The following is a 15,153-nucleotide window of genomic DNA, read 5'->3' on the forward strand; positions in this document are numbered from 1 at the left end:
ATAGTTAATTTATTTATTTAGAAAAGTATATATGTATGTATGTATTCTTATCAACATATTTGCCCTTTGAGAAAAATAATTTTTTACTTTTACTTAGTGAGCTATTTTGAACGCATATACCCTACATCCTCGCAGTTGACGATTACATGTTTAAGGTAATAATTTTTCTTGAAATGCTTTAAGTGAATCAATATCTACTTTATTAAAATTCGGTTCTAAGAACCGATTTATCGTTACATCGGTGTCGCTATAAGGGGTGCGAAATTATATGTGGGTATATGACAAACCAAATTTGAGTTAAAAAACCAGTCGATAAATCCGATGATTCTTATGAACTGACGAAAATAACCGATGTAGTCGTCTACAGACTATTTTTTTGTTATTACATATATGTACATATTTTAGTTATTTTTTATATTCAAAGATACGCTGTCCTGTACTTCACTATAACATAGCGTAGCTTTTAAACGCCTCCTAGTATTACTTACTATAAGTCACTGAAGAAGACATTTGTGTTAGATTTAATAGAAGTAGTAAAACAGATTATTTCTACGCAATAAATCTTTTGAACTGAATTGGCAAAATTAATATTACTACAATTAGTGGACATGTGTGAATAATCGTTGTGGTAGTGAATGATATATATTAAAATGCCGTTTTCATAAAAAAAACACAAAAATGAAGAAAGAAAAAATCAAATCAAAATAGATTCTTTTATATCCGAATATCATTTAATTTTATTATATATGCAAAGCAAAAAAATGGGTAATCATTTGAAAAGTTATAAGTAGTCGATTGAAGGGAATCGTTGTAAGGTCCGGATTTTCATGGAAGAATATGGTTAAATATCTATTATGTCGTTGTTTTAGTTATGAATTAAAAAAATTACAGCAAATCGGAAATGCTTATATTAGTTCTTATAAAAGCCCATAGCTCGCAAATTTCAGATTATAAACTGCTGACGCTTTGACCACTTCAGTACCTAAGATTTTGCATATTTTTCCCGGCAACTGTGCTCCCGCTGCCATTTCTCAGATATCTGATATTGATGCCTGCCATTCTTATAAAACTTTTAGTTTTTTGGAATAAAATGTACAACAATTACTAATTAACTTTCTTTGTATATATTACACACCTTCCATAGCTCATTATACAGACTCCGATGACTTGAGCAAGCTTATATCCTCATTTCCTAATCTCTTAATCATTTTGGGCGATTTCAATAGCAAATATATTTGTTGGAGCAATGACCAATTGTAAGAATGGATTGAAGCTGTATGACTGGTATTAATAACTCCATTAACCTTAGCTTTAGCGTCATTGCTTTCAACGATCTAAATCATATTGACTGTTATTGATTTCGTTAACAATTGTCTATCTGATCTCCCTGATAAGCTCTTCGAAAGTGATAGTATTACCGACAGGATTACTATACCGGTCCTTGGTTGATATTGACTACATTTCATCGCAATTTAAGAGTTTTCTTATCTTTGTCTATTTCGAGCATGTTTAAAGGTAGTGCTTAATAAGAGCTATTAGGTTTCACTGGACCTATGCACTATGGATTTGGCTATGTATTCGCCCGAAGATCCTAATGCACATAAAGCAATTGCGACTTTTTTGTCTAGAGGAGTCGTTTTACACCAATTAGTGTCCTTTTTTGTAAAGACGTGTGACAGCACATGTTCCAAAATGATGACTGCTGGTTCTATAAAAAAAAATTATACATCATAATTTCAATGTACGAGAATACATTTACAAATTTCCAAAACAGCTTTGAAACAGATCACGTTGTTCCAAATAATGTAGCTTGACAGTAGTCCACCATTAATTAGTTTTAAGTGGCAATGTCATGTCTTGTACAACTAATGTATTTCATTCCCTAAGGCACTTCTCTTTATTTTTGCCATAGCTTGACAATGGCAAGTATTTTGCAAAATAAATTTTATTAACAATTCCTCATTATTATTCATTTCTTTTAAAATTATATTAGATTTCAAATGTTTTATTATATATCAAGGTTTTAACTAATGTTTTGTGGTGCAGGTAAAAATGCTGTTAAATATACAATTCTTAATATTCGATTTGGAAATCATATGTTTTTGTTTATAAATCGAATGTTAAAAATTATATGTTCAAAACACCATTTATATTTGCGAAATTTTAAAAGTTGATTATTATAACTATAAAGGATGAAAAACAGACTTCAACATTTTGAGAATGCTGAAATAATAAAAATATAATGCAGTTTTTCCAGATAGTTTATATGCTATATTATATATAATTAAATATTTAATAATTTTTTTAATAATTTCGTATCATCGTTTTTTTAATATTTGCTGTGAAGTGTAAGCATTATATAGAATGATGTGATAAAATTTAGCAGAATTGTTACGGTCAAATACATTTATGTTTTACAACACTAACAAAAATGGTTTCTGCACAGGATAATGACATCGATTCATACACTGAAAGTGATTGTTGTGGAAATGGTTGCGTAAATTGTGTATTAAATGTTAAATCTATTTCGCCCATTGAAATAACATCAAAACAAAATATCCTACGGAACTACACAAAGTTTACATTAAAAAATAAACAACCACATACTCCACTACTGCCTGATGTCATTGAGTTACATTTCGTGTATGCAGATGTTAAAGACGGAGCAAGTGACTTTTGTATCCATGTACCACCAGGACATCACATAATGATGAGAGCGTTTATCGAAGATAAAGTCTGGTTACGTCCATACTCGCCATTTTGGGTTGACACCTCAAAGTTTGAATTTAAAATACTAGTTAATTTGAAACCACAAGGTTTAATGTCGAATTACATCGAAAACTTGAGTATTGGCGATAAAGTAGAATTTCGTGGGCCTATTGGGAACTTTGTGCACAAAACACCAACTTGTGATAAATGTATATATATTATAACACAAGGGGTTGCTATTGCGCCAACAATACCAATTGTAGAACAAATAGTGCACAATGAAGATGATTTGACACGAGTTCATCATTTGAACTGTTTCACTGATATCAACCACATTTATTTTCGAAAAAACTTGAATGATTTTAACAAATATTGGAACTATGAGGGACACATTTACTTGGCACATCAAGTTTGCAGCAATGAAAAATGCCAAAACTTGGGAAGTTGTTGCGGTGAATGCGAGGTTTTTCGTAAATTGCTATGGTACAAGGAACCAGCATATACTCGAAGACTTATAAAGACGGATTTGGAGAAAATATGCTGTAACAATTTAAATTACCAAAAGGAATTTATAATTAGTGGCACTAAAGAGTGGCACACTATATCTGAAATCATTAATGAAATGAATTTGGTCAATGAAAACGAAGACATCATACTTTTGTAAATATTTGAGCATTTAATTTGCTAATTAATATTTAATTTATGTAATTTTAATGTTAGTTTTCTTTATTGGTTTTAAACAATTCTTAAATTTGCTTTATAAATCTAACATTATTTTAGAATAAATATATTTTTACATAAACTTTTAACAATTGTGCTTTATATTCAGAATTCACTTCGCTGTCAACTGAAATAAATTGTGTTGTGGGTTGGTTCCAAAAGTGGCATATGTGCAACTTTTTATTAACGACCAAGTACTGCTCTTAAACAAATACGTAGGCTGCTTTAGGGATAGAGATACTGCGCGAAAGAGAGTAAAGATTACTTTAATCGTTTTCAATAAAATGGGGAATATCAGCTTGTAAGGACAGAAAGTTACATTAAATTTCCGCCTACATAAATTTACATTGGACACATCACTTTGGTACAAACATTACAATGAACTAAAAAAATAACATCACAACACAGTTTTATCTATTTTACACACAACACAACTGCCATCATCCCAAAAACCTAATAAAACGCTTACTGGTAACAAATGTTTGAGATACCTGAAATAAAGTTCAATTAATAAATATTTACCATATATATTATAAACTACTTACCAAAACCCACCCCCGCATAAACTAATTACAGCATGAACCATCAACATAACCAAGTGATCTGCAATTACATTGAAATAAAATTTAAAAGTTAAAAACGTAATTAATTAAATGAATAATACACTTACCTTATTTATTTATGAATTATATTTTATATTTTGCTTTGGAACATTTTTTAATATTTATTAAATTTATTTGCCGTAAGAGAGCTCAAACAGACGTAAAGTTTACAAGCAGAACGGCAAAGTAAACAAGAATTGCGTGAGATCAGCTGTAAATAAAATGATACGCTACAAAAAAGCTCGGTCGGTTGGGTGTTTAAGACGCGCATTTTTGTTCAGGCGTCGATTTGTAAAATATTTACATACTTGTAATCCCCAGGTACAAGTTCAAATTAGCACTAGTTACACATAGAAAAATTTCGATATAAAGAAATAATTCACACGAAGTAATATCTTGCATTAGAAATTATATCATTACGATCGGCTGTTGTACGCCTACTGCAAGTGAAACAATTTGAAGTTAAGTATAAAAGAATATTTCCATATAAGGATCTATTCAACTGAAGACATAGTAAACAAAAAGAATATTTCGAGATAAAGAAGTATTCAAAGCAAACCTGTCTCTATACGATCGGTTGTTACAACAGCGTTAAAGAAAACATAATTAGCACAAGATCTACACCAGGACATCCAAGACAATTACTCTGCTCCGGATCGATTGGTATTCATCATAGTAATAATATATTTAAACACTTCATTATTGTTTGTTTTTGTTTTTTGGATTATAAAATTTTAATTATAATAAGTTAGAAATTTATTGTGGCGATTGTGGATAGGCTGAGGATATCCCAACAATTATCAACGACTTTAGGAAAAGTGTCGTTACAAACTACTACATTTCTTTAGCTCGAACATAAACATATTTTAAAATATTTAAGAATACTCTTATTTTGCAATACATTATATTCATATTTATTATACATTATATGCTTCTTTATACATTATACATATTTTTGCCATAACTATGTGTTATTGCCCATATATGGTCTCAAAAGCTCTATTGGTAACGGGAATATAATTGTTGAATTCTTTTCAGCAGAAATGCTGCTAAGAGTTTGTAAATAACGTAACTAAAAAAAGAAAGTAATTTAATAATCTAATCAAAAACAAACAGAGCAAGTCAAAATACCTGTAATGCAGCAGGACTGGACGATATAATGTCTGAGGCATCTTTTAAAGCCTGTGATGACTTCATTTCACCTTCAGCAGCAATAACCTTAGCTCTAGCATCTCTAGTTGCCTCAGCTTCAGCAGCCATTGCACGTTGCATAGATTTTGGCAGTGAAACGTCTTTACTATAAAAAAATGTTTTTTTATTTTATTTTATATATATTAATATAACTTCTAATATAATTTAGAATTTAAAATAGTTACTTACATTTCCACACGTTCAACTAAAACGCCCCACGGGTCTGTGGCCTCATCCAAAGATACTTGCATTGTGTGTGAAATCATCTCACGACCTGCTAATACTTCACAAAGATTTCGTGTTCCAAGTACATTACGTAATGTAGTTGCTGCCAATAATCGTGTGGATTCACTATAATTCGAAATCTGTATGACAGCTTTAAGTGGATCGTTTATACGATAGTAGACTACAGCATCGACAGATACTGTCACTGAATCTCTGGTCAGTACTTCTTGAGGTGGTACATCAAAAGATACTGTACGCAAGTCTACTTTAAAATAGCTATCGACGCATGGTAAAACGAAGAAAACCCCAGGTCCACGAGCACCGCCACTGCGTAAACGACCCATACGAAATATAACCGCTCTTTCATATTCCGTTACTATTTTAAAGCATATAAATATCGAAATGGGAAAAGTCAGAATCATGAGTAAGACTGAGACGGCTGTTGCTAAAATCTCAATCACACTTTTTCCATCATTCTCCGCTGAAATAAGAGCATTTTAATGTTTATTATTGAGAGTGTATTTTAACTTGGCAAATGCTTTAAGTTGATGTATTTTGTTATATTATATAATTTTCTGAATAATATTTTTAAAGTTATTTTTAAGCTAGTCATTGCCTTTAGTTCTCAAAAATTAAACTACAGCTATATAAACTTGTATATGAAAATATAATAGCGTAGTCTATTTCATACTTTTGTTCTCGACAGGATGTTGACTAAAGTTGACTAGTCTCATAATAAAGTGCTGAAGTCTCTCGCACGTTTGTTAAGGGGGAAAGACAAAGGAAACCTGCTGGATACATATAAAGCAATAGAACTGTGTTAGACGCCATGGAATAAAATCTTATTATTAGATATAAATATTATTGCGATGTTATCATCACATGTCGCATATTGACCACCTTTATGCAGAATCTAAAATGCTTCTTGTAAAAGAGCATAATCAGATACTATTTAAGCTAAATCTACTTGTTTGTCAAAGGTCAATTCAAAGGCAACATGTTAAGTTAACCCTTCCCAAGATGTATTCAAAAATCTCTTTCTTCGTTTCATGCATATATCGACATCAACAAGCATCTCTCCAATATCTCCAGTAAAGAGTGACCCCTTCTCAATGCAGCTAGAACTACCTTAGCCGAATTTAAATCAGGGTACAACCATGTAGGTACTATACAGTTACTTGTCATGCATAAATGTTTATATTCACAATATGTGTTCTAACTGCAGTTCTATTCTCTATTAAGGTTAGCTTCAATTAAAATCCCAACCATTCATAATGCATTCTTGTTCCCAAAAAAATGCCCTGCTACTATACAACTCCTGTCACCAACAAAATCCGAACCCATGTATTTGTAATTTTTTTCATGTTATCTGCCATTATTACTGTGTTAAGGTTAGTTGAGTCAGTGCACTTGAGAACTTTTACTCTTTATTAACTGTGAGGTTTCTTCATAACCTCTCTCTATGCCTTGACTGGATTATTGTCTATCACTTCAACAGGCAACTACTACACAATAACTTTTTTTATTTAAAAAGGAATTTTTGTTAGTCTTTATTAACGTTGCCGTAGTCGAAATTTATTATTAATAATATTAAATTCTGATGTAAATTAAAAAAAATAAATAGTTCAGCTAACCTATCTAATCACATCCTTCCCTAATATCATAGTGTACTATATGGCTTTATGGGCCCTCTCTAAGCAAATTCTCTAAGCAAAGTTTTTTATAAGCACATAATCATTTCCCAAATCATCGAAGACATATTATAATATATCAGCACTTTGTGAGAAAATCCTTAAACAGGCCTAAAGATAATCCCACACCTTTGATGACATAAAAATAGCTCTAAATGGTTTTTAAACTTACTATAATTGATTTCCTAAATCAATTCTAAATCAAGATTAGAAGATGAGAAGCAAAACCATTTAATAGAACAGCAGAAAATTATGAAAATATTGTTGTTATTAACCTATTCTTTTATGGTCTTAAAATGTACATGCTTAAGTCATAGAAAGCCTGAAATATAAATTTATAGTGAATTTTAATAATTAATAAATAATAAGTTTTAAATACCAGAGACGTACAAGTCGGGAAACCTTGATAATTGTTGGGACCCGGTTGCATTGTTACTTCAATTTGCGGATTGGCAGTGTGTGGTTGTTGGGAGTTCTCATCGTGATTCACTAAATAAGTTTTATGATTTTGCGTTGGTGAGTCCATAATCAAACACAATATAGAGAAAAATCTTTATAGCCAACAAGTGCTAAACAAGCGGCTCCACCGAAGTATAAATATTAACTGACTGCTTTTGTTATAATTATATTTTATCAACTCTGATTCTGTGTTATTCATTCTCTAATAAAGAAATTTATAATATGCGTCGGCCACTTTAGTTGTACATATAAACAAATATATTTTTACTTTTATAAACAATAATAACTTTTAGATTGCTGCAAGGGCTACTTCAAAACCGCTAAATTTTTGCAAGATAATATAAAATAATCTCATGAGTAGTGGTGTTATATTTTATATACTTTTTTTATATATACATACTTATTAAGTAGTATTTTGTTCTTTTTTATATTTAGTATACAATAATTTATTTACAAAAAATAAAAATAATAGACACAATAATATCTTTCATATTTGTATATCATTTATCGACGATTTGAAAAGAGATAAAGACTCAATTTAAGGCAAATCTTAAGGGAAGTGTTTTAAGTCTGAACTCTTATGGAAAAATATGGTTAAATATTTACTAAGCTATTATCTTGGTTCTAAGTAAATTGATCTTCTTTTATGAATTAAAAAAATTTGAGCGAATCCTTTAATTATTGATAGAGGACCACACAGATTCTACATTAGTCAACTTAACCTAAGAAAGTCTTGATTAATTAAGAATACGGATGCATTACGGTTGCATCCTCGTGATAGATATAATTTATTGATTGAAATAATTAATATCGGAATACATACGGTTTTATGAATCACGGTGGTAGACCATATTTGTTGTTTCGACTTTTTTGGAAGCATGTGGTTAAATATCAACTTTGTCGGTGTCTCGGTACTCAGTTAGTACTCAATTGATCTACTTATACAAATTTAAAAAAATTTAAGTAAGTCGTCTAAGTAAAGATATGTTCAGTAAAGATATCTAACAGATTCTTAAATAAGTTTTGTAAGTTATTTTAGACATTTGTTTATATTTTTTATTATCTTAATAGGTACACCTCTATATTTTTTATAAAGTTTTCGATCAGCTGAATTTTAATATACAACTATACTCATATCTGACTAATAAAGTTATTAATGCAATTGGATTTTTTATTTTTTTAATCTACCGTATAAATATTTCGTCAACTATTGTAATCTGTATGTCAAGTATAAAAATAGATTTTGCTTGTTTTTTTAAGTATAAAATTGATTTAAATTATGATTGTGCTCATTGAAGTTTGTTTATCTTTCATACTATATGTGAGAGAGAAACATTCGTTATCTCCATACATATGTATATAATTATAAAATGTTTATATTTGTTTTGATAAAAGCTCATAAACGTCTCGCATATTTCAGACTACATGTCTGATATTATTTGGTAAGTCGTATATACACTAGACGCTTACAAATTGGGACCACTTTCTTTTTCAGGGAGTTCTAGTCTTCGAAATGCTTTACTCTCTGTACATTTTCTTTTTCGTAAAAAGTAGAAAACTGTAAAATTAATTCACAAAAGTTATTCAATGACATTAAATCCGTCCGTGATTTTTGTTGTCTTTCAAATAATATCATTAGGTCTGCTCCCGTACTGTTCAATTAGAGTCAAGTAAAGTTAAAAATGATAATAAAATTATGTTTACTATCTTAGAAAAGTGATTCACACAGAAAGTTTGGGAGTACCTACTTTCAAGTAAAAATCTTATAAATTATTTTTTTGTTTCTAATGACTATTTTGTTTGAATGAAGATTGTAGAAAGTAGTTTTATTCATTCGAATCTTGATCATCATGAAAAAAGGGTAAAATATTCTATTTGTTATAGAAGAATAGGAACTCAATTTGTATAGTAGCAGTATTGGTTTAGAGATTCTATTTATTTCTACTTGCATTTCAGCATAGAATCGCTTGTACATATGTAATCTTTTAAAACTATCACTTTTTGCAAATATAACGTATGTATGTTGAAAAAAAAATTCGGGAAATCTTAAATTGCCTTCTAAACTCCATTTCACTGTAGTTGACATATGTTTCAGATATATAATTTTGCATAAATTTCATTACATTAATTGTTTTTGAGTCTTCATTAAATAAAAACAATCTTCACTTTCCGATACATTTAAATATTTATTTCAATAAAAAATTGTGACCTCCAGCATTCTCCCTGAAGACCTCATCTAAGCCCTGTGTCTCAAACCCCCTCAATAGCTCACGCTATACGTCGATAAATGGGATTCGGATGCCCCATCATCCCAATCTACAGCCGTGATTCACTCTCGAACCCCGGTCACAGAGTTTACAACTAATTCATCCCCGTGGTCGTGAAATAACTCAGCCCCTGCTTCTACCACCTAATCCCCATCTAACTGCAAGACTCCCATGCCTTCTGGTTTAGATAAACCTAGTCACCTAAGTATTAAACCCGTTGCTTACATCTTTCTCCTTTGATTACTAGTATTAAGTTTTTATCTTGCTGTGGAAATCTTCTCTATTTATTCCTAAGAGATTGTTTTAAAGGGTTTAAGTCTTACACTGTGGCTTTTGATGCTCTTTACATCACGTACAAATAAGATATACAAATTTAGCGCCATTGCTTCAAAAAAGTTATTCAATTGCAATGTTGATATACCATATATAACACTTATCAGCTATTTTTCGACTTCTCTTGAATTTTACCAGAAGAAATTTTTCAAGTAAATTTTGTACAGAATGAAATTTCAATTTGCTCTCACAAACTTTCTCATCTTTCGAGATCCCAAAGTACGGGAACAATTAAAGTAAAAAGCTATTATGTGGGCTTAGGGAAAAACAAGTCAATCCTTCATTTCATTAGGTTAGAGATCGGCAAAAGCGATTATGCTTTCAAACTTTTTATCATTAGGAAATTTACTGAAAAGTGATTCCAATGTTTTAAAACATTTATGGTACACTTTATATTATATTATTGTAATAATAATTATATTGAAAATCAATGTTAACAAAAATTTTTAGTTATTATATAAAAATCTTTTTGAAATAGTATTAATTCTTAAATGTTCAGTAGTTTGCCGCTGTGCATTAAACATAATATATCTAATGTAGGCATATCTGAAAATGCCAATTTTTATTTCTGCTAACCTCTGCATTGAGTTTTTCAACAGTCACAGAATAAACAACGAGTATGGGGAATCCCATTTTCAGTTTGAAAAAAATGTAAGAAATAATTTATTTTTATGTGCAAAAACTATAAATAAGAAACTGTTTAAAATTAAAATTACAAATTCCAATTCTATGGAATTTAATGCACGATAAAATCAAATGAAAGATTAATAATAAATTTTAAAACATATATACATATATGCATATATGTCAAATATGTTTGACTGAAGTCAAAAAAGTTACTCGGACTTAATAATAATATTATCAAGATTACTTATTTCGGGTGTTAATTCGCTCTGAACATGTCGTCACAAATCACTTTTATTTGTTTAATTGAATGCAAAATATTTGAAATTAATAATGGACTAGGACATAGTACGCACCTTTCTCCCATAAAAATATGGAACAATCGGAATAAAAAGGATTACTGGGATAATATACCAAGATTAACACAATCGATATCACTTATTGGTACCTATAACAATAAGAGATACCAGGATTGTATGAATCCATCAAAAAAAAAACTTAGAATCATCACAGGAATGTTAACAATGCATTGTAAACTAAAATACCACCTTACAAGACTGGGTATACTTACGGATACAAACTGTAGATTCTGTGAAGAGAATGAGGAGTTGGCCACACATGTGCTGTTAGAATGCGCTGCGCTTATGCACATACGGAATAGGCTTCTGGAAATGTATATTCTTACGGAACAAACGATAAAACTCTGTAAAGTAGGTTCTATACTACTTTTTATTGACGCAACTGGGCTTAGAGACCTGCTCTAAACTTAGAAAGAGGTACAATAGACTCGCCGGTCACAGTGCCACATCCCCTAACAATAATAATAATAATAGAGGAATATAGTGAAGATTAGAATTGCATTTATTCAACTAAGAAGAATAAGATAAGAAATTGCAGCCATATACCTACTATTACAAGACCTTGTATATGCAATACAAATATAAAGGCAAATTTATGGAAATATGGAGGGCAATCGCTGTAATCCAATCAAAAATTCAGAACTTTTTTTAATAGTACAAAATCTTGCGCGCCTAATATATCACATAATTTCAACTATTGGATAAGTTGGATAAGAAGAATAGAAAACCATATTGTCTTCAATGTGAAAGAATAAATATGACCTTATTGTCTATCCTTATAAAGAAATCGATTTAAACTAATAAAAGATGCTTTATGCTACATTTAGGAGATTATTTCATTCAATTCAAGATAAATCAGATTCAGTCTTCTAGATAATGTTAGATAATTAAAATCAATCAAATATTACTGTTAAAGATATTATTGATCTTATTTTTATAAGTATAAACAGATAAACTAATTATACTAGTATGAATAATTTTGTGTAACATGTTTTACTTATAGATAAAATTAAAACTACTTTTGTATAGTTTCAAAAATTAATTAATTTGCAAATATGATAGACATAAGTTTATTAATTTTATAACCATTTAATATATGTCTATAAAAATTGGTTTAAATTTCGATTTTACTAAATAAAATATTTGGTAACTAAAACCATTTCTTTTAAGAAGAATTTTTATTTGATCACTTGTTTTTATAAGTTTTCGTTGTTGTACTCGTAGAATGAATAGTTCAATTTTTTTTCATCTTAAAGAAATGAAAAAAAAATCCTTATCATCATTTTTTAAAAATAATCTAGTTAGAAATTAAAAATATCCTCAATACAAAGTGAATTTAATTATAAATAATTATATGTTTCAATGAAATACAATTGAAAGAAAACATTACAGTAAACCCTTTAACTTTAGCCATGCATGCAGTTGATGCTCAATTTCACTCTAGTTTTTATAGTGAAATAAACCACAATCACAATTTCAGATAATAGCCCAAAGAAAGGGAATAAAATAAAATAAATTAAAATAAATTAAAATAAAATTAAATTAAATAAAATTAAATAAAATGAAACAAAATTAAATAAAATTAAAATAAAATAATATACAATTTCTGTATAAATATTTTCAATGTTCTAAACAAAATTTAAATGTGTTTTTCATATTACTAGTTTATATTACTCAATAGGTTGATTATAATTAAATTTCTTCGAAATTAACACGATTCGGTGATAAGATAACCGAAATAGACTATACCATTTTGTGAACTCAACATAGTTATACTGAGCTATTTCCCATGAATGGTCTTAATAAGTCTATAGGTAACGGAAAAATAATTGTAGAATTCTTTTCTGCAGATATGCTTGTTAATGTTTGTAAATATCGAAGCTGTAAAAAATTAAAGATTATTATCGCAATAGATTGAAAAATCGTTTTTTTTACCTGCAAAGCTGCCGGACTCGCTGATATAATATCTGAAGCTTCCTTTAAGGCCTGTGAAGATTTCATTTCACCCTCTGCAGCAATGACCTTAGCTCTAGCATCTCTAGCTGCTTCAGCTTCTGCAGCCATTGCACGTTGCATGGATTTTGGTAGTGAAACGTCTTTGCTGTAAAATCAATAGCAAAATTAATAATTGAGATAAATGAGATAATATCAGACTAACATTTCGACACGTTCCACCTTAACACCCCATGGATATGTTGCTTCATCTAATGATATTTGCATTGTATGAGATATGCCTTCACGTTCTTTTAATAATTCGGAAAGATCACATGTACCAAGAACATTGCGAAGTGTTGTAGCAGCTAATAAACGCGTAGATTCGCTAGCGTTGGATACTTGTATAATACATTTAAGTGGTTCACTTATGCGATAATATATTACAGCATCCACTGTTACTGTTACCGAATCTCTGGTTAGTATCTCCTGTGGAGGAACATTAAACGAAACCGTGCGTAAGTCAACCTTAGAGTATTTATCAATGCATGGTAATACGAAAAAAACGCCTGGACCACGTGCACCACCACTTCGCAAGCGACCCATTCGGAATATAACGGCCCGTTCGTATTCTGTTACCATCTTAAAACATATGAAGACCGAAACGGGAAACGTGAGGATCATTAGAATTATTGACAACGTCGTTGCAAAAATTTCAAAACATCCCATGCTCTTATGTTCCGCTAAAGTGTGTGTGTATTTAAGATAAAATTATTGTTAAATTAGTTTCATGGTGATTCATAATAGTATTTCAACAATGAATCTAAAAATTAAATAAATTTATACCATATGTATGTATGTGTATTCATTTGAGTTGTATTTAGTGCATTAAATAAATTACATGAACGCAGTGATTAACACTCAGAAGCACATACATATGTATGTACATATAATGAGTTCTCATTGAGCTTTTCTAAATGGAATTTGAATTTACAAATAATACTAAAAAGTTTATATACTTCTTGTTTATATACAAAATATTATTCCATTTGGAACTATTTAAAGAACCATGTGTAACGATCCATTGCAAATTATAGTTCTATAATAAATAATAATGTGCGGACTTTATTTAATATTTTTTAATGATATGCAATATACATACGTATATATTAAACATATACATACAATTATTTGTACTTACATGTTTCTAAACCTTGGTATGGATTTTGTCTTCTTGGTGGGCCGGGAATCCGAATTTCTCTGTTGTCCAACGAGTGATTTGATTCCGTTATAGTTTCCATAATATACGCAGTTTGCACTGCCGTTGTAGATGGATTCATATCTATCTTTGTTTAATAACAATACAAAAATTCCTAAAAAATATTTACTTCAGAGCGTAATGCCGAGCTTTCAATAACTAACTGATCGTAGCTGCTTTTTATCACTATAAAATGTTTTAAATAATTGGAGACATTACTTTTGTAGCAAATCCCTATATCAGTATACACTGTACATATTTATTTTAAATGAATGATTGTTTTTTTATAAAATATTCGTACGAGGGTTGCTTGCAAGGTTTTAAATATTTGCATTATGAGCTATATTCAATTAATAACTAATAAAAAATAAGGTTAACTTGAGTTTTGGTAAGGCTTTATAATTTTTTACATAATAAAATATATCAACTTCCTAAAAGGTAAATGAATTTTATTAAATGTGTTGGATGTAAACGGAGGATAATCCATTGTTATATTCAACAACACTGCGACAAAAAGTGGTATTTTTTTGAGTTTTCAACGATTTTTCAGTACTTTTTGGCTGTCGAGCTCAAGTCTACAATCTATTTTTCTACTAGACATTCTGTTGAAAATATTAGGTTTTAAAGAATATAATAAAAATTTACATATAAAGTAATATGAATTTTGTCTTCTGCAGATTTACTAATTAAAAATAGTTAAAATTGCTGCGTTAGATATCTTTTTCGAATATCTCCCCCTTCCATTTTATAAGGATGGATATTTTAAATATTTCTTGAAAAATA

At 29.7% G+C, this 15,153-nt stretch overlaps 3 protein-coding genes across 3 annotated transcripts; 1 reads left to right on the plus strand and 2 right to left on the minus strand.

The window, feature by feature from the left end:
- The first annotated feature begins 2,430 nt into the window (after positions 1 to 2,430).
- Positions 2,431 to 3,373, plus strand: LOC119666354 (NADH-cytochrome b5 reductase-like). The gene has a single exon (XM_038075637.1). The coding sequence runs from the start codon at positions 2,432 to 2,434 to the stop codon at positions 3,371 to 3,373; it is 942 nt and encodes a 313-aa protein (XP_037931565.1). The 5' UTR covers position 2,431.
- Positions 3,374 to 4,968: 1,595 nt separating this feature from the next.
- On the minus strand, positions 4,969 to 7,714 carry LOC119669122 (stomatin-like). The gene is made up of 4 exons (XM_038078906.1): positions 7,529 to 7,714; positions 5,412 to 5,928; positions 5,163 to 5,328; positions 4,969 to 5,103 (listed from the first exon to the last, which is right to left on the minus strand). The coding sequence occupies exons 1-4, from the start codon at positions 7,662 to 7,664 to the stop codon at positions 4,996 to 4,998; spliced, it is 927 nt and encodes a 308-aa protein (XP_037934834.1). The 5' UTR covers positions 7,665 to 7,714; the 3' UTR covers positions 4,969 to 4,995.
- A 5,135-nt stretch (positions 7,715 to 12,849) lies between these two features.
- LOC119667084 (band 7 protein AGAP004871-like) lies at positions 12,850 to 14,519 on the minus strand. Its single transcript, XM_038076370.1, has 4 exons — positions 14,314 to 14,519; positions 13,339 to 13,855; positions 13,116 to 13,281; positions 12,850 to 13,061 (listed from the first exon to the last, which is right to left on the minus strand). Exons 1-4 carry the CDS (start codon positions 14,450 to 14,452, stop codon positions 12,951 to 12,953), a joined length of 933 nt encoding a protein of 310 aa, XP_037932298.1. The 5' UTR covers positions 14,453 to 14,519; the 3' UTR covers positions 12,850 to 12,950.
- Positions 14,520 to 15,153: the final 634 nt, after the last annotated feature.

The sequence above is a fragment of the Teleopsis dalmanni genome, chromosome 1 (genome assembly GCF_002237135.1).
Source record: "Teleopsis dalmanni isolate 2A chromosome 1, ASM223713v2, whole genome shotgun sequence".
In the NCBI taxonomy this organism is placed as follows: domain Eukaryota; kingdom Metazoa; phylum Arthropoda; class Insecta; order Diptera; family Diopsidae; genus Teleopsis; species Teleopsis dalmanni.